This window comes from Gossypium arboreum, chromosome 5, assembly GCF_025698485.1.
Source record: "Gossypium arboreum isolate Shixiya-1 chromosome 5, ASM2569848v2, whole genome shotgun sequence".
NCBI classification, from domain to species: domain Eukaryota; kingdom Viridiplantae; phylum Streptophyta; class Magnoliopsida; order Malvales; family Malvaceae; genus Gossypium; species Gossypium arboreum.
In genome coordinates, this window is record NC_069074.1 from 15,980,526 (window position 1) to 16,001,798 (window position 21,273).

At 29.3% G+C, this 21,273-nt stretch overlaps 2 protein-coding genes across 2 annotated transcripts; one reads left to right on the forward strand and one right to left on the reverse strand.

The window, feature by feature from the left end:
• Nucleotides 1–11,277: 11,277 nt before the first annotated feature.
• On the reverse strand, nucleotides 11,278–12,473 carry LOC108484544 (E3 ubiquitin-protein ligase ATL23-like). The gene has a single exon (XM_017788364.2). The coding sequence runs from the start codon at nucleotides 12,008–12,010 to the stop codon at nucleotides 11,519–11,521; it is 492 nt and encodes a 163-aa protein (XP_017643853.1). The 5' UTR covers nucleotides 12,011–12,473; the 3' UTR covers nucleotides 11,278–11,518.
• Nucleotides 12,474–14,937: 2,464 nt separating this feature from the next.
• LOC108485438 (uncharacterized) lies at nucleotides 14,938–17,469 on the forward strand. The gene is made up of 9 exons (XM_017789274.2): nucleotides 14,938–15,169; nucleotides 15,296–15,418; nucleotides 15,598–15,678; nucleotides 15,764–15,852; nucleotides 15,955–16,029; nucleotides 16,293–16,354; nucleotides 16,431–16,490; nucleotides 16,611–16,790; nucleotides 17,116–17,469. Exons 2-9 carry the CDS (start codon nucleotides 15,296–15,298, stop codon nucleotides 17,190–17,192), a joined length of 747 nt encoding a protein of 248 aa, XP_017644763.1. The 5' UTR covers nucleotides 14,938–15,169; the 3' UTR covers nucleotides 17,193–17,469.
• Nucleotides 17,470–21,273: the final 3,804 nt, after the last annotated feature.

The following is a 21,273-nucleotide window of genomic DNA, read 5'->3' on the forward strand; positions in this document are numbered from 1 at the left end:
GGAATTACTGTAGAAAAAGAACATCCACGTGGGAGCTTTTTTCAATAATTTTGCTGACATTGCATCCCGCTTGAAACGTTTTTGACACTATTTTTTCAAAATAGTCTTCTCAAAATTATTTTTTCAAGAACTACTGTAGAAAAAGAGCGTCTACGTGGGAGCTTTTTTCAGTAATTTTGCTGCATCCTGCTTGAAGCGTTTTTAAAACTATTTTTTAAGAATTTTCTTCTCAAAATTATTTTTGCAGTAACTACTATAGAAAAAGAGCGTCCACGTGGAAGCTTTTTTCAGTAATTTTGTTGACAGTACATCCTGCTTGAAGCATTTTTGACATTATCTTTTCAGAATTGTCTTCTCAAAATTATAGGAATAGGCTTTCACACTTGAATACTTTCGAACAGAATCATTTATTTGTTATATCGTAAGTATTTTTTTATAAAAGAAATGAATATATTAATAAGTTATATGTTATATAAGTTTTAAAATATTAAATTTTTATTTCATATATATTCTATAAATTTTAGGGTTATAAAATTATTTCATATATGATACAATCAAATATACTTTCCAAAATATCAATGTGTGCAAAGAGTGGTGACGGCTATAATATATGCTTGTAGTAGCTTAGCTTTGAGTTCTCAATCCCCGTTGTTGTGGGCCGACTAAGTCAACACCACATAACAACAAGCGAGCCGAACACCTCAAGCAAAATATCTATTTGTTGTACTCAAAACATAAATGTTTGATAAAGAAAATAATAAAATATTCCAACATTAAAAAGAGTTCACCCAATCAACATGTAATAATTTAAATAAAACGTATGGTATAATTTTAAGGTTTTTTTCCCTTTAATATGAGAATTAGAACAAAACCTAATGGATTATAAATATCTGATTTCACTAAAAATATATTTATGTACGTAAAAAGAAAGAAAATGGGAGAGTTAAGATGAGAAAAGGAAGAAGATGGGTCAAGTTTATAGTGCCAAGGGAGTTAGCTGGGAAGAACAAAGCAAATACCTGGGACCATACGGGATGGGGCACGTGGAAGGCAGGAGGACAGATGTCACGTGATGCGGTTATAAGGAGTTGTTGGGTTTACTTCAATGATTTGATTTTCAACTGTTCGAATCTCAGAGATGGGGTCCCACAACAAACAAAAGATCGCTAGGGAAGGATGTAATACCCCTACCCGTATTCATTGCCGGAATAGGGTACGAGGCATTATCGGAATTTACGAATTAAATATTTTTTTTATTCAATATAGCCCCTTTATAAATATCTAACCTTCCCTGCAATATTAAATCGAGACCAATCCACATCAACCAAATCAATTCAACATATTTTTATGATAGATTCATGCATTTATATAAGATAACGTCATCACATATCTATAACCAGGTTTGTTAACCATACTAATGGCTAACTTTACATTCATTTCACGTTAACATTTACTTTGTTAGCTTATACATGCCATTGATTTCCAAAATAAAGTTTCTTTATATACCGAAATCCCGAGGTTGATAAAGGTGATGTGTCTCCGACCAAATCCGACCTCCGAGCTCTGAACACTACAAAACAGGGAAAAAAGAAACGGGGTAAGCACTTTGTGCTTAGTAAGCTCATGTAACAAGAATTATACTTACCTAATATTTTCAATACAATACAATAAACATCCATATATCCATTCAATGCATTATTACCCTAATATGCACAAACTCAACATTCAAGTTAGTACAATAATTTCCATTTACCAATAATATATACTATGATTGATGAGCTCGTCAATACCATGATTTCCATTTCCTTGTTATTTTTCCATATTTATCCCGTTGAATTTATCGAAATTTTGATGGATTTTCAGAGGTACACTTTTAGTGCACAATTCCGGGTCCGTCAATTCATATTCATGTGCACATTTCCATTTCAGAGAGCACACTCAAGAAACCTCAACCTTGCAATGGATTACCACCAAAGCTAAATCCTCGCAATATAAACTCATAGAGTATTGTCGGGATTACCACCAAGCTAAATCCTCGCAACGACAATTACTCTAATGAGCTTGGATCTGAATTACCATCGAAGCTAAATTCAGACCTAATTCGGATTACCCGTCCGGCTAAATCCATTTTACACATATTCTTCGGAGGGCTATATCAAGATAGGATCACCCGTCCGGCTAGATCCTTTTACCGTCAATTCCTTTTCGAAATCCATCGAATTTTCCTTTCATTTAAACGGATTTCTTCCCATTTTATCAAATATATCAATGTTTCATTAATTTTCATACAATGAACACTCAAATCATATTCACGTCAATAACATACAATCTCAAGCATTTCGAATATAATTCAAGTTACACGAACTTACCTTGATACTTGTTTGTAAACAAGAAAATCTACTAATCCCGAACTTTTTCCTTTCCTCGATCTAGCTTCAGATTTGAATCTTCTGGATCTAAATAAATAAATTTAATTATCAATTTAATACATTTCATGTTCATATGCAACATTCTCTATAATTCAACTATTATTTATAATTCATTCAAAGCTATCTACTTGAGTCATAGTCACTAAATTATTTATAACTTGAGCTACGGAATCTAAATTAAGATCCGTTAATTTTCCCTGAAATTAGACTCATATATATTTTTACCATAAAATTTTCAGAATTTTTGGTTTACCCAATCAGTACAGTTTATTCTTCAAAGTCACCCCTGTTCTGTTGTCTAACAGTTCTGACCCTTCTTCACTAAAAATAAATTATCTATTTATACAGAATTCAAATGATGTTATCGTTTATTTCTATTAAAAATAGACTCATTCATAATTCTATACATATAAATTTAAGTCCCTAATTATTTTTATTCAATTTTTTATAATTTTTCAAAGTCAGAACAGGGGAACCCGAATTCATTCTGACCTTGTCTCACAAAATTCATTATATCTGAAAATTTACAAATCCATTGCTTATAATATTTCCTCTATGAGAAACTAGACTCAATAAGCTTTAATTAAATATTTTGTTCATCTTCTAATTCGATTCCTACAATTTTTGGTGATTTTTCAAAGTTAGTCTACTGCTGCTGTCCAAACTGTTTTAGTGCAAGCTGTTTATTACCATTTTTCCCCTAAGCTTTTAATAAATGATAATTTCGTCCCTACTCAATTATCCTCTCAATTGAGCTGATTTTTCTCAATTAACATTTTATTCTATCACCTTAAACTAGTTATCAACCTTTAGGAATCAGAATTTCAGCAATAGACTTTAATTCCAAATATTTTCACAATTAGGTCCTAAATATCAATTTCCATTGAAATTGCCTAATAAAATCATCTCATAAAAAAATTAAAGCTTTAATTTCATTCTATTTCATCATAAACTTACAGAAATAAACCATGGTGACTTTCAATTTCATCCATGAAATCAATAACTAATGAATTTAATAGTAGGACCTAGTTGTAAAAGTCTTAGAAACACAAAAACTACAAGAAAAAGGCAAGGATTAACTCACTTGGTGCAAAAATTATGAAATACTAGCTTAGAGAACCCTCCTATGGTGTTTTTAGCTGCTGGAATTGAAGAGAAATGAAGAGAAATCTAGATATTTCCTATTTAGTCCTAGTTTTATTTAGTTAATTTTGCAATATTCTAATTTTACCCTTAATTTATCAATTTTTCTGCTGATTTCATACCCTTGCCGTCCAGCCCAAATAAATTTTGGGTCTAATTTCCTTTTAAATCCTTTCTCATTAGACTCTTAATCTATTTAATCACTCTAACAACTTTTACACCTATTACAATTTAGTCCTTTTTATTTAATTGACTACCCAAACATTAAAATTTCCTAACGAAATTTTAATACCACATTAATAACATTTCATAAATATTTATAAAATTATTTTTAACTCAGTTTTACAAGATAGAGGTCCCGATACCTTATTTTACTCAATTTCTTCAATAATTTCTTTTTCTAACTAATCACTAAATCGATAAAATTTTCCTATCAATATTTTCATACGATTTTCCTATCATATCAATTTTCAAGCAAAAATATTGAAATAAATTTCTCTTTAAATCGGATCTATGGTTAAACTATTGTTCCGATAACCTTGAATTTAGGCCATTACAAAGGAAGACCACGTGTCAGACACATTACCGTGTCGAAGTGAGTAAAAGTGAAAAAGCAGCTGCTCTTTATTCCTGTTTCGACGAAACTTGGTGAACCGCAAGCCCAGCGCGATTGGCGCTTGTGTCCTGTTATTTATGGAACACTTGGCGCCATAAGGCTCCCCTTGGGTGCACTGGGGCTCCAGTGCGTTGGCCTTTTAGGCTAAAATAAATTACAAACTGATATGTTGGTAAACGCAGGGGCATTTGGGAAGCATTCTTCAGAATGCATTCACTTCACTGGAGGTTTAAATCTAGATTGGAACTTTTTGGTCGAGTAAAAATTTAGCAACTTTATTTGCTTTTCTTTTCTTCTTTCACCTATATATTATTTCTTTTCTTTCTCATTTTAGAGTTATTTCTTTATTTCATCTTTGAATAATATTTTTATTATTTTAATAAATAATGAATACAATAAATTATAATTAATTAATAGAAATATTTTATGTATAATTATTGTTTATTTATATATACATAATATTATTTCAAATAAATTTAGTTTTAATAAAATTTAATTAAGTATTATATTTATAATAAATTTTTATACATTATTATAATGTAATTATTTAATATTAATAAAATATTATTTGATATAGATATAATTTTAATAAAAATTTAATGCATTTATTAATTTCATAAATATCAAATAATTTTTTGTTAAATAATTACGTATTTTTCCTATTATATTTATGTCTTCTAGATAAAATTTTTAATGGTCATTTTTTTTTTCATTATAATTCACCTTATTGCCACCACTGCGATTGAACCCAAATAGATATCTCACCATTGATTTTAATCACATCTTTACAGTATCTAATCTCATTACTACAATAACTAACTTCACTGCTATTGTTGTTTTTACCCTTACTAGGAGTAATCTCACTACTCATCCAAAAAAAACCTAACATGCAGGTATTTTTATGTCTTCCATAAGTATTTAGACAAATGACCAGATCGGCTTTGCCTTTTATTTTTTTCATTGCTTGTAACACCCAATCAAATTCTCCTCTATGTTTAAAAGGTGTTTTTTTTTTATCCTCATTTGTAATGAAAAGATTATATGATAATTCTAAAATTAACATAAAAATAAATTTAACATTTAACATTTATAAATTATGTTAATTTAATCATAATTTAAAAATAATCGTTAATATTTATACATTATCTCAATTTATTTATTTTTTCTCAAAATCAAAACCAACATCATCATTCGACTATTGTTCCACCAGCAACTTCCTTTTACTAATAAATGTCACTCTACCTAAATGCACCATTGACACACTCACCTTAATTCCCTACATCAATCCTATCATTTGATCCTCCCATATCCTTAATATTTAGATGTGTTTAATAGGAATGACGGAAAAAGTGAAAAGAAGAAGTAAATTCTTTTCATCATTATTCGATAAAGTTAAAAACGAAAAGAATATATATTTGAAATACATAATTTTAAATTAATATATACCTCTTTCTCATTTTCTCTCTTCTCATCGTTCTAAATATTTAGAAAGATTTATTTTTATGTATTAAGATGAAAAATGATCAATTATCTTATTTTATTTCTTCTCATTTTTCTTTTTTTATCAAACACGCTCAAATTTTATTTTATTTTCATTTTTTCACTCCCTCCTCCCAACTCTCAAAATTTCTATACAACTAAATACTCTCATCATCTATTCTTACCATCACTCCATCACTAACCCCTTCATCAGTTTACCATTATCCTTGCTCGACCACCACCACCATTGTTACATACTCAATATCCAACATTCAATACTCATCAAACACATCACCATAGAGCACCATTCACCCTCGCAAAGTTATTTCCACCATCCCCCTTAACTCACCACCACAAACTAAGAACATGCCACAAAGGTTGCATGTGATCAATATATTTCCACATCAAATGGCACATCATTGTTTTTTTTTACGTCAGCTGCCACATCAATAATTAACAACCCTTCAGGAGCTTTGAAAGTAACTCTATGTTAATGTTCAATTTGCTGAAAATGTCAAAAAGAAAAAAAAAATTAAAAAAGAGATTTAGGCCGGTTTTTGTGATATTTAGAGATTTAGGGTGGATTTTTTGAATTCTTTAACACATTAACTCCTTTAGTTAAGTGGTTAAATGTTAGTAATTTTATCCTTGATGAGTTCCAGGTTTGATTCATGTTTTACTCACAATTGTATTTTTTATTTCATGTTGTTTTTAAATTTTTTTAATTGATGTTTTAAACATATTTTGGTTAGATGGTTAAATAATAATAATTTCATCATTGAATTCCAAGTATGATTCATCTTCTAAGAACATTTGTATTTTTTATTTCATGTTGTTTCAAGCTTTTTTTAAATTAATAAATAGATTGTTTTCAAGTTTTTTAGTTAATAACTTTTTGTTTATAAAATCAAATAATTGTTGCAAATATCATTATTTTTAGTAAATATAAATTTTATATGTGTAATATTTATTTTCAACCCATAACACAGTGCAATAAATTTTAGTATTATATATTTTTGTATATGTATTTGAAATATTTATATATAAAAATAATAACTATATTTGAAACAATTATTTCATTTTATAACATTAGAAATCAACGTACCCATAATATAGGTGAAGAAAATAACTATTGGAAATATAAATATTATATATAAAAAATAGATAATTTTTAAAGAACAAAATATATTTAACATAATAATAAATATAAAAATATTTTTATTAATTTATTTATATAAATAAAAGAATTATTAATTTCAAATATTTTTAACAAAATAAAATTACATGTTGACATGAAATTACATACCTCTATGGCGTGACATTATAAAAAGCTATTCTTTAAAGATAAAAAATTTTAAAAATAAAAATAAAAATACAAATAAATTGAAAGCTATGAAAATTACAAAATTACCTTTTAACTTTATGACGGTGTAAACAAATCTCTCTAAAAGAAAAACATGCTACTAAAAAGCAAAAAAAAAAAATTACATTTTATTTTTTAGAATTTAAAATTTAAAATTTAATTAAAAACTAATTTATAGTTATAAAAATTCATTTCATTAATTTTTAAAACATAAAAATTATTATTACACACTCATTCATATCTACTATTCCTTAAGCTTAATTTAATTTTAATTAAATTATTTTAAAACTAAATAATTAAAATTTTGAACGTTGAAAATGTTGTACAATTTATTGAAAAAATAGTAAGCAATCATTTTTTTTTGGGTGTAAACGCAACTCATGAAATTAATTTCCTAAAATTATCACTCATTACTCTTAATATTCCTATAATTTTCTAAAATGCTTTCCTCATCTATGTGTCTTAATACTTTTAAAAAAAATTCCATGAAAGACTTTGAAAGACGAAAAATTTTCTATTCTTACACAAATGTAACCCAAAAAAGATTGATGAGGAGACCCCATTTCTCCATCTCCCGTATGAGCTAACCAAATTTAGCTTTATCCATTTTGAAAGATTTCCTGAGAAGAACTGCGGCTTGATTTCTATTTTCTGATGCTTTCCCTTCCATTTCTTTCACTGCCGTAATTTTTAATGAAATATTGATTGACATTCAAGACCGAAAGCCTTATACTATTTGCCATATTGAGTTAAACCCAGTTAAACCATTGACGTCACAGGCATTAAATGTTAATCAATATTCCATTTAAATTGACAATGGTGAAATAAAATAGAAACAAATTGAAAATTCAAAGATTGGAAAAGTCGAAACCAAAAAATAAAAAATTTCGTTTCTTATAATATTTTTCTCCTTTCAAAAATTTAATTAATAAATGAATTAAAGTTTAGAGTTCCAGAGGATATCATATGTTACATGTGGTATTTGTGGAGGAAATTCTTCTTTTATATGATTTTTATCAATGTTTAGCAAGTTATATTTTCATAACTTCTTCCAATTTGTTTATATTCAATAATTCAACTTACAATTTTACATCCACTATAAATTTCAAAACTATTTTAAAATGTTTTTAATTTATTATTTTAAAAATAAAATAATTAAAATATATATTTAAACATATAAACAATATTACAATAAATTGATCAAGTTATCGTAATATTTAAATGCATTCGCTAATTGATAATTAAAATTAAGTTAAAATATATAAAAAAATAGAATTTCACACAATATACTATTATAATATTTATATTTAAAAAATCAAACATTATTTATTTAAATTCAATCTAATATCAATTATCATGTTTTTAAAATTAACTTATATATTATGCTTAAATATTGACTGAAAATTGCAAAATTTATCAAATTTTATGAAAATTTTAATAAATAATAAATAGTATATATTTAACCAACCATTACAATGCACGGTAAAAAACTAGTTAAATATGTATTTTAGTATTTAAATTATTTAAATTACGGTCCTGAGTTTGATTTTTAAGATTTAAAATTTAAAAGCTAGTATTTGGCTTTTTGATGTATAGGTTTAACATTTAAGATTTAGAATATGGAAATAAGATTTTATATTTTATAAAAATTATAAAATTAATTTTAAAATTATCTTAGTAGTTAATTATACAAAATACAGATGAAATAATAAACACTAAACATGAATATTAATTTAAATACTAATTAGTAAATACTAAACTCTAAATCATAAACACTAAAATTTAAATCCTAAATTTAAAAAGAGAGATAATATCACATTTGGTACATGCACTTTCATAAAATGTCCACTCTGGTACCTAAACCATCAAGATTTATTATTATTATGGTAATTGTATTTTTATAAAATGTCCAATGTGATAATTATACTTTGAGAATGTCTAATGTGATACTTAAACTATCAATATATGCTTTATTATGAATAAATTGTTAAATCAATCAATAAAAATTCAACATGTATAATGTTTTTCCCACATGGATAATATAAACATGATGTGAAAAACTAAATAAAACAAAAAAAATTAAATTAAATTATGAACAAATAACTAAACTTATTACTGTTAATAAAAAAGAAATAAATATTAAACTTATTTAAGTAAAAAGACATGTTATCCATTTAAGTAAATGATCATATTCTCCAAAGAAGTATCAATTTGAAATTAATTAATTTTAAAACAATATTTTAAATATTTATTTATTTTATTAACCGTATATACAATAAATTTTTAATTTTAATTTAATTTTAAAAATATAAAACCACATTAAATATTTTATAAAAGACATTTTACCAAACATCACATTTTCTTAAAAAAAAATTATTTGAGAAAAACAAAAGTTGCATAATGTGAGGGTAGTGTTATCCTTAATTAGGTATATTGGGTTTAAAAATAAAAATAAAGTTGCTTTCATTTTCTAAAAGTATATTTGATTGGAAAATATAAAAAATAATAATTAGAAAAAAATGATCTCAATAAAAATATATCAAATATCCAATCCTAATTTAAGTGGATATAAATATGGTAAATGCAAAATTATTAAAAATAAACATATAAAAGATATTTATTTATTCATTAAGTTAAAATTACAAAAATAGATAATGTGGAAATTAATTACTGCGCAAAGATGTTAACAACCTATGACGATTTGTACAAAGGCAAATGTCATGGCAGTATTGTGGCTTGGGATAATTAAGCTGTGCAATTATCATTGGGTTATATTTATTGGGTGCTAATGGGATTGTTGTCTTCGTCATTCTTCTCGCTTTCTTGGGAAAGATGTTAGGGGAGGTTCTGATTTCTGAAATAATCATACAAAATTATATATAATGGAATTAGTAACGAGTTGTCCCCATATTAACTCATTTCCAAAGGGAACCTTTAAACTTCCTTTAAATCACATTTTATAACTGAATAGAAATGAGATTTTTAGAGGTAAATTTTAGTTACTTTCGCATTATTTCTCGCAAGTATTTTTGAGTAAAAGTTAAATTTTTTAATAAAAAATATTATTATAAATTATTTTTTAATAAAAATATTTTAAAAATTTAAAATATATTATTCCTAAAATATTTTAAAAAGTAATGTTAAATTGATCTTAAATAACAACATAGTATTGGATTGTTAAACTGTTAATATTGCGACAATTATTTATATGAAATTTAAGTCACTTAGCACTATGAGGATCAAATTTTATGTTTAAACCTATCTTCATCACTAGAGGGTAAAAAACTTTAAGTAAATGCATGAAGATAGTTGAGATGCTATACTGATATTTTTGTTACTTCGTGTTGTTATAGTATTCACTAATTAATATATTATCAAATAATGTTTCTTCTATAAAAAGAACGTTTGAACTTTAAACAAATACCAGTAGACTTTGTCAGCATTTCCTTTCAGGTTCACTGATCATTACTTGTAAGGGTGTGAACCTCAAAGGCAAACTCCAAGCCATTGCCTATTACTTTTTGGCAAATCTGATTGAATTCTAGTTAGGTTGGATTAGGTGGTGTGTTAGTGTAAACCGTGGAATATAATTAAAGCAATGTGGTGGATGGTCAGGTGGCAATCACATTGCCTAATAAATACTGTAAGATGATTTGAGTTAATTTCTTGCTTGCATTCATTTATTTGGCAAAAAAGACACCAAAACCAACTATTCTTACCATCCATAAATAGACAGCTGATCCTGATAGTGAGATACACAATACACAATGACTGGTGTTCTTCACTTAATTTCATTATGGATTATGAGCATAAAATATGAAACAGATAATGTGATTTGATCCCCTGGGCTGGTGGCTTAAGCCTGCCTGCCCTTGGCCTCCTCCATTGATGGAAATGCTACGCTTCTCTTTCAACTTTATTATATAATCTTATAACTTCTTCATATATATCTTAGCTGCTGATATATACTGCATTAATCAAGATTATTCACATCAAACGAGATTAAAGTAAAGGATTCCTAAAAGCTATAGTTTTTTGACACGATTAATAGTTGTAGACTTGTAGTAGTTGGTGCTGACATCTGCACCATATGGCACCCGTGACATTTCATGTGTATTCACTTTTACTCTTTTAGTTATTCAACATCAAAATTTTTCTTGCTTTCCCTTTGAATCATCATCTTCCTTTTTTTTTTCTTTTTTTCAACTTCCACAGCAAAAAAAGGAGGCTCTTCGAGCATGGAGGACTTTTACCCAGCAAGCAAAAAAGAAGAAGGAAATCGATTTAACCATATCACAAAAGAAGAAAAAGAGAGAAAACCCATACATGCATGTTGATATATGAAAGTGATAAACTTAGATGAACAACGTTCTTCTCTTCCCCAGGAAAATCTTCATACAAACACCAAACACTGAACTTTATACACTCTTAGAAAGAGGACCATTTCCTGTTTCTTATAAAAGTTAAGGGCTTAACTCTTAAGGCTTGTCAGGGATTAACATCAGAAGGGTCGAACAGCATAGGCTCAAGCTTGGCCCTACAAACAGGGCAAATCGGATGCTTGGAAAGCCATGTATCAGCGCATTCCAAATGAAACCCGTGATTACAACCGGGAACCATTCTAGCCGGTTGCTCCGCACCTACCTCCTCCAGACAAACGGCGCAGTCAGTCCCCAACAAAAGCTCCTTCCCTGTAACCTTAGGCAGCTTCTCCAGCTCTGAAACCGACAACCCTTTCTCCCCCACCTGCTTAGTGGCCAACGTCCCTGGATTATCTGTCCGATAATTTGAAGCATACCATAAGATACAGACGTAAACGATAAAAACTGCACTCATGCCGGCGCATGGAAGTAAAAGGGCTAAGAAAACGGAAACCAGCATTGGGTGATGGTGGCCGCCGGCTGCAGCGGCGGAGTTTATGGTGGGTGATGGATGAGGAGTAAGGAGAGGCGGAGGGAGGTGGTGCGCTCCATGGCGCATAATAGTTAGCTCTAGTTTATGGAAAAGCGTAAAGTTGAAGGGGGGAGGGAGAGATTCCTTCTTGGGAAGGAAGCAGGGTGGGGGAGCGTTTTGAGTGAGAGATTCAGGTGGCAACGACTATAAAAGGAAAGGTAAAAAACCTGGAATTGTTAGCTGTTTTAAAATAAAAGACAGTGTTGAGCACTAACTCATAATGATTCGATTTAAGAACCTAAACAACACGTTAGGCAAGATTGTTTTTACAGGGCCTTGATGGTGCGTGGGAAAGCCAAGGCTGATTGGTGAGGAAGCACTCGATCAGGGCTGTTTCTGGGCGGACTCTAGCCAGGTGGTGAGAGTTGTCACTCTGGAAATTTGACTTACACAAAAACTATAGGCAATGAGATTCGGATTGGCCCATTCAATGATATAAATACTGCTAATAAATAGTCTTTTTGTTGCGTTCCATTGTGGAGAATGGGACCCTTATTTAAAATGGGATCATGTCTATAAACCAAAAAAAAAAAAAAAAAAAAAAGGAATGTGATCATTTCACCTAACTAGTTATTAGAAAATGAATTTTTTATCTGCCAAAAGGGAAATGGAAGGATGGAATTGATTATAGGCAGTGTTGCATATATCATTGCATCTAAGAAAACGATAAAAAAGAGAATAATATCGCCTCCGATGTTTCTTCCAATTAATCATTTGATCCTAACCCTACCTTAGAATCAAATTTTGATTAAACTAGAGTTCGGTCTCACTTGCTGACGAGGATCCAGGACAGCTGCTTGGGCTATTAGTGTTGGATGTCGAACTGTCGATGAGTAATTGAGTACGGTTTTCAAAAAGTCTTTGCTTTTGGGGCCACCCCCTCCATTACATAAATAAACTATAAACTCACTTTTAAGGTTCGTAGCCAACAGGTTCGTGATAAACTTGGCTGTGAGACGAGAGGGAAAGAGGGGCTTCTGGCTAAACAAATTTTGAGTCTCTTCTGAGGATGAAATATATATACGTAGCTTTACAGCTTCAAAAGACACCACGACACTATAAATATTGCTCCGATGTTTATCTTTAGTGATAGACCTGCAAAAAATGATGAAAATTTTTCATATTTTAGTTCCCAGGTGTCATAAACCAAGATTTGGGGAAAAGGTTACACTTATATCTTTTTCTTACATCTGGGACTTCTATTTCTTTTTTTATTTGGTAGAAATATCTGGGACTTCATTTATTTGTTAAATCTGGTCCCATCCAAAGATAAGATTAAACAATTAATAACTCCTTCAGTGCAGCATTTAATCAATATTATCATTGCATCTGGTTGCTTCAGTCTCGCCCCTCTTTAGCATACAGTTTCATATGTGAATGCACCTTGTATTTCAAGGATCTCACAGCGCCTCAAAAACCGTCACTAAAACATTTATAAAAATTTAATTTAATAATTATCTTAATAGTTTTTTTTATTAATTTAATAGTATTTAATTTTTGTACTTGTGTTGCAAGTGAAGACATTTATGATATATTTGGATATCATGTAAGGATTTTATTTTTTAAATTTTTTAAACTTGTGTTGAAGTTATATTTTATTTACCAATTAGAGGATCGCAGTTGGAATAATGTCACATATGTGGTGGGAGTCTGAAAAGTAGATATTTCATATTTTTTTTAATAAAAAATTAGTTTATATTTATTTAATTGTTACTTTTAAATATAATGTATAAAATGGATCACAGAACGGGTATAGCAAGGATTGGGTGGGTCTAGAGACCCACGTGAGTGGTGGGGCGGGGATGGTTTTGGGTTTTGTATTTGCAACGGGTCATAGGGTGAGGATGAAGATGAAAATTCTTGGCAAGGATGGGTGCGAAGGGAGCACCCCTGCACCCTCTTTTCTCTATTGACACCCCTAATAATAAGTTACATTGCAATCTAAAAAATAGACACAAATTCAAATATTAAACACCATAATATTAAGAAAAATCAACTATCAACTTCAACTTATAAAATAAAAATGAGTAATTAAAAGATTAGAAAAAAAGTATGTCCATATGTTGACTTCTATATTGGTTGAGATTGTCTGTTTAAAAATGTATAGAAATGTTTTATTTTTAAATAATGTGATTGAAAGTTTACAATAGAGAGATTGGTTTGAACATTAATCCACACTCATCTTTCTTCTAAAAAATATATATTAATATTTATTTTATTTTAATTAATATATTATCTGAAGTAGTAGTATAGTTCAAAATCCATCGGATATTTTAAAAACAATACTACTATTTATGTGAGAAAATATTTCTAATTTATTAATTTATTTTTACCTCTTATGTTAAACAATAAAATTTACATATATGTATAAATATTCTTAGAAATAATATAAACTTGTATGAATAAACAATTACCATAAGTTTAATTTAAAATTATCTATTATTAATATTTAAAATATTAAAATTTAGAAACCCACGAGTCAACTCTACCATATTTAATAAGGATAAACAACAGTAGACATCACCCAACTATGGGTTTTTTATTATTTAATTATGAAAAATTATAAAATAATTATTTAACTATTTAATTTTGTCTTTTTCAATTATTAGTTCATTAACGTAACTCAAAAATTCAATATAATTGAATGACTAAAAAAAACATAATTAAGTGACTATTTTATAAATTTTTATAGTTGAGTGACAAAAAAAATCATAATTGGGTAAGTTCACCAAATTAATAATCACATTTCATTGTTTACTTATTTATTTAAAATAATAAAAGGGGAAAAATATTTGGACCATTTTAAGGGCCCAGTTGTGAGGTTAAAGTAGGACATAATGGAGCGTGTCATGTACTTGTTATCCAAACAGAAAATTCATTTCATTGGATCATTAGACTACTATTTCGAACCCAATTTGTATTATTCAAACCTCTCGGTGTTGACACCCTCGCAGCAGATAAAACAAAACCCAAAGGTTGAAGGAAATAGAACCGGGCTGAACCGGATAAAAGAGTCGGTTATGGCAGTTGTAGAGATATAAATTAGCAAGAGACATCTGAAGAGAGCGGCTTTGAGGCGTAATAGAAAAGAAAAATAAGCCGTAGAAGAGGGCTCTCTCTGGTGGAGCTTACCCCCAAAAAAAAAACCAATTTATCCTTTACGACTCCATTAACAAACCAGTAAAGGTATTTTCCAGATCTTACCCCACTTTTCTTTATTTTTACTTTTTCCTGTTTTGCAATTTTTAAAAAAAAAAAACTTATCTTGGCTACTTGGAACTTTTGAAATATTGATTTCTTGGCGGACAAAAGATGGATCGTTACCAGAGAGTGGAGAAGCCGAAAGCAGTGACACCCATTGACGAGAACGAGATTCGTGTTACTAGTCAAGGCAGGATGCGAAATTATATCACTTACGCCATGACTTTGCTTCAGGTGTTTTTTCTTCTTCTCCCTTTTTGTTTAATGTCTGCGCAATTAGAGCTCTATATGAGTTTGGTGTTCGCTTATTTTTGAGAAATAGGCACTGGCATTTTTATTTCTTAGGTGTTTGCAGCTCTTCTCATTAATCTAATATTAGCATTTATTTGCTTTTTGAATGTAATGTTTGGTAGGAGATGGGCTCGAATCAAATAATCTTTAAGGCAATGGGAAGAGCCATTAGCAAGACTGTAACTACTGTGGAGTTACTTAAGGTATCATTGTCTATTTGAACTTGCCTAGTTGAGTGGATTTATTATTTGATTCTTGTTCAAGGAGGCTGATATTATTGCTATGCAGAAAAGAATTGTAGGTCTTCATCAGATTACATCAATTGGATCCACGGATATAACAGATATGTGGGAGCCTCTGGAAGAAGGACTTCTTCCGTAAGAGCCATGTTTAACCCTTATCACAAAAAACAGTTGTTTTCTCTGCCGTTTAATCTCTTTATTTAGAGAACCCTAGTAAATATTGTTTAACTGTCACAGGATGGAGACCACCAGGCATGTGTCCATGATCACTATAACCCTTTCAAAAAATGAATTGAATCCATCATCTGTTGGGTAAGTCCTACACTTGTTTTAAATTTCTTTCTCTTTACTGCATAATACTTTAGTTTGTATGGTATCTTTAATTTTAGTAATTTTAGAACATTAAAGATTGTCTTTCGGGTAAATTGGTTTTAGCTGTCACATCTTTGCATGTTGGGGACTAGAAAATTTTTGCATATGGAAGGGTTTCTGTTCTTATGATGGTGGTGGCTTGGTGTTTTAGTTTACATGAGTAATAAAAAATGTTTTGACTCATGAAAGGCTTCCTCGTCTAGGTATCAGCCTCCATTACCGGCTGATCAGGTGAAAGCATCCATAAAAATTGATCACGAAGAAGGTAGGGACACATTCCATTACTCAACTGTTTGTTTGTCTTGCCCATATCTCTTTTACATTTCTTTTTGTTTTGACAGGGGGCTCACCTAATGGCCGAGGTAGAGGCCGTGGTGGTAGAGGAAGGTCAAGGAGTAGAGGTATGCCAATTTGAATACTGAGATGCCCCCTGTTAGATGTTATTTTTGTTTTATTAGTGCATGCCCCTAAATGTTATATGAGGATTATTTTAAGCAATATTTAGTTGTATTCTTCTGCAGGGAATGCTGTTGTCTCTGCTGAGTATGACGATGGAGGCTGGGATCGCAATCATGGCTATGCTAGTGGTAGAGGTCGAGGAAGAGGACATGGTTCCCAAGGCAGTGGACGTGGAGGATACAATGGACCTCAGGTTGGTAGGCTGGAAGATGGAGGCCACAATTATGAAGCCCTTCCACAAGGTAGCCGTCGTGGGTTTTCTCCCTTTCTTTTTATTCATTTAATAGAGTTTTAGCATGTTTAATAGTTTTTCTCATAGTCACCTTTAAATGTATGCTTTTTTTTCTTTTCTTTCAACGTACGTCAATTTTAATGAAGAGAATGCAATAAAAAACTTGATGGCATGATGGATAACTTGCTACGGAGGAATTGTTCTATTTTCTGTCAGTTGAATAGACATTCTTTCAATAGCTTTAAGAAGAAAGGCAGAGATTTTTTTTTATTGCTGTATTGATGAATAGGTAAGAATATTGTTTCTAATTGTCTTGTTGCTTTGCTTTTTTCAAGGTCGTGGCCGTGGCAGGGGATACCGTGGTAGGGGCCGTGGGTTTAGATCTAATGGGCCAATCCAGGCAGCTGTATGAGGTGGTGGCAGTCTTTGAACATAATTGAAATGGTGTCGGTTATGCATCCGGTTATATGTTTTATGGTTTTCTAATCTTGTCCTTCATTTGTTTTAGCTGTAATTTTTTTCTTCATTGTTCATTTACCAGCAGTTTGTAACTTTAGGATGTGTTGAGTTGCATTCAGATTTTTCTAGTTCAGCAGCTACCTCACTGCACGAGTGGCAGACGCTTTTCTGTTTTTGTAGCCAAGGTTGATCATATGTTTGAACAATTTTAGCCTTTTTATTTGACAGAATATCTCCCTTTGTTGTTTTTGTCCAGCGTTTGGTAGTTTGCTGCCTCTGCTGTTTTCCTTATAGTAGTCTATGCAAGCCATTTGTGCCTTTTTTTTTTTTTTTTTTTTGAGTTAGTACTTGTTAGGATTTAGTGCCCCAATACTGAGTATAGTTTATTTGTTATTTTTACTTGTATTTTTTTTAATATATTGGTTTAAATAAAATTTTATTATTCACATTTATATTATTTGTACTGGTTATCTAATATTTAACTAATACTAATATGTATTACATAGATTAAAATATGAGAAAACAACTTGTATTAGTAATCTAAAAAGTCCATGGTTTGATTTATTGAAATTGAACAAATCAATTAAAGGACTATTCTATTGTCAATCAAGTCCAAATAGTGGAATAAGTGATTGACTATGTCGATGTGAGTTGTATAATTTGATGTATATCACAAGGCCAATGGATAAACACTTGTTAAGTTACTTTCTAATAATATATAATAAAGGAGAGTTCAATAAATCAAAGGAGAGTTCAATCATTATACTTTATAAAAATGATTTCATTATAGAATTCATTGATTGAAATTAAATAATTGAATTTCAAGTGAAAATTAAATTAATTAATCATCGTATTTTATTAAATGAGATATTAAATATATTTCATGATAGATTCTAATATGGTAAATTTGTCATTACTTTAATGGGATTAGAATTGTGTTAAGATAATAATTTAATTGGTAAATTAGTTAATATTTAGAGAAATAGAAATATAGTTATTAGGTAGGTTAAATTAAATGTATTAATTAAAAGTTTAGAAAATATATATATATCTGTATCAAATACATGAGATAGACCTGAAGGCCAATCTCAATCTCAATCTCAAGATAGAAGGGTGGCAAACCCTAATATCCACTAAGACATGTCGCTACCAATCAGGTATTCCAGATAAAGGAATGCTATGTTTTTAAAATATTATTATTTAATTATTCATTGTTCAAGTAAAACTCGTGTACCCTTTTTCTTACAAAAAGGAATTATGGGATGACTTAATTAAAACACCAATTGACTGTTGTTATTCTGTCCAAAATTAGTAACAATTTATTTAGAGAATAAATTCTAATTTTTTACAAAACTCAAAAGTTTTTTTGATTCTCATAAGAGAAATTAATTTTCCCACTAAAATTTAATCAAAGTTTTCATTCTATAAATTCGGTTTGTGTTGTTTAAGCTCGCACTCAAAGCATGCCAGGGTTCAAGGATAACATAGAATATCGTTTCGTAGAAAGTCAAGAAACGACTTAGACCGCCTCGCACAAAGCACAAGTAATAATTTAATTTAGGGTTTGTTACTAGAAATAGCATAATGCTCGATTTTTAAGAAAAAAATTAAACTTTTGCTGTGCAACGTTTTTTATTTTCTTAATTGGATTTTCCAACTATTGATATTAGAGCCAAATTATACTATATTTATGGTATAAACCAAATATCAAATTTACTTCCCTCTCATTGTTTGATTAACTAAGATAAGAAGTGACATTTTTAAATTATATTCGATTGTTATACATGTGAATAGATGTTTGGAATTATTTTATATTTGTTATCAAGTAAATTTGCAAAAAGTTGTGATTCCTAGAAAATAGATCAGTTGTATTTAAACTTCTTAAATTTTAGGTTTGTAATTAAATTGTTGACTATCATCACAACACGTGTATTTAATCTTATTTTTGTAAAATTAGAAAAATTCATGTGAGTTAGAAACATACTTGTAATAGTCCAAATTTCAGTGATATTAGAAATAGTGGTTCGAGACCGCCAAATTTGAAAAATGAACTTGTAGAATATATTATTTAATATTTATGAGCCAAATATAGCTTTTAAAAGATTTTTCAAATAGTAAATTGTGTTTTATAAAGATTTATTTGGTCAAGAAATTAAGAAAAAAAGTATCGAGATCTCGGTGTTATAAACCAAGTCATAAATATTTTTATAAATATTTACAGAGTGTCACTAAGGTAGTACTAAAATTTCATTAGAAAATTTTGACGTTTGGGTGATTAATTAAATAAAAAAGACTAAATTGAAAAAGGTGTAAAAGTTGCTAGAAGGATTAAATAGCTCAATTGTTAAATGAGGAAGGACCTAAAGTGAAAATAAGCCTAAAGAAGATACTTTGGCCTGCACAAGCAGAGAAAAATCAGGAAAATTGAGGAAATAAGGGCAAAATGAGAAAATAACAAAATTTACTAAATAAAAAGGGGACAACAATGGAATATCTAAAATTCTCTTCATTTTTCTTCATTTTCATCAGCTGAAAAACAGCCATGGAAGAGGGTTTAAGTTGGTTTTCATACTCTAGCTTCATGTAAGTTTAATTCTTGCTTTCTCCTTGAAATTTCTAAGATTTTGGACTTTTACAATTGGGTCCAAGTTACTATGTCATTAGTTTTTGATTCCATGGCTAATTTTTAAAGTTTCTATGGATGATTTCTAGAAGCATATTATGAATAAATATATAATTTAAGCTTTAATTTTGATGGATGATGATTTTATCAAGTAAAATTGATGGAAATTGATTTTAGGACCTAATTATAAAAGAGTTTGGAATTAAGGTATAGTGCTAAAGTTCTGATTTTCAGGGGCTATGAAGTAGTTTAAAATGATAGACTAAAATATTAATTGAGAAAAATTAGCTCAATTGAGGGATTAATTGAGCAAGGACTGAATTGTATGAACTGTGAAATTTGGGGTAAAATGGAAATCAACATTTTGCATTAAAACTGTTTTGGACAGCAGCGATAGTCCAACTTTAAAAAATCACCAAAAATTATAGAAATCGAATTAGAAGATGAATAAAATATGAAATTAAATCTTATTGAGTCTAGTTTCTTATAGAAGAAACGATGTAAGTAATGAAATTGTAAATCATGAGATATAATAAATTTTATGAGACAAGGTCAGAATGATTTTGGGTTCCCCTGTTTTGACTTTGGAAAATCATAAAAAATTGAATAAAAATAATTAGGGGCTTAAATTTATATGTTTAGAATCCTGAATGAGTATATTTCGAGAGAAACAAACTAGAACATTATTTGAATCCGTATGAGGATATAATTAATTTTAGTGAAGAAGGGTCGGAACTGTCAGACAGCAGAACATGGGTGAATTTAAAGAATAAACTGTACTTATTGGTTAAACAAAAAATTATGAAAATTTTATGGTAAGAAGATACATGAGTCTAGTTTCAGGAAAATTAGCGGATCTTAATTCTGAGTTCTATAGCTCAAGATAAAAATAATTTAGTGACTACGACACAAATGGACAGCTTGAATATTCATATAAGTAAATAGTAAAAATTATATATAATGTTACTTACAAGTGTGTTATATACATTAAGGATGTGGAATGGAGAGGAGGAAGAGGAGGAGGAGGAGGAGGAGGAGGAAAATATGTGAGTGACTTATGCATAAATTGATCACATACTCGATTATATTTGGTAAATGTTAAACTTTGTTAAAATGAAAAATGTTATAAATTCATGTTTGAATTAAATGTTATATATGTTAAATAATAATTTGAATATTTGATATTGCCTACCAAATGAATATCCGATATTGCTTAGTAAATGTCATGCCAAATATAAAAAAAATTATGTTATAGCGGAATATGTGTGAAAGAATGTGGTAAGTATTTTCATGGTTATTATTGAGCTCATTCACATGAATTTGTCATTTGAAATTGCGATAGACAGGAAGAAATAGTAAATGGCATGCTTATATATGGTTACATGTATTTATCTGAAACTTAAGAAAATGA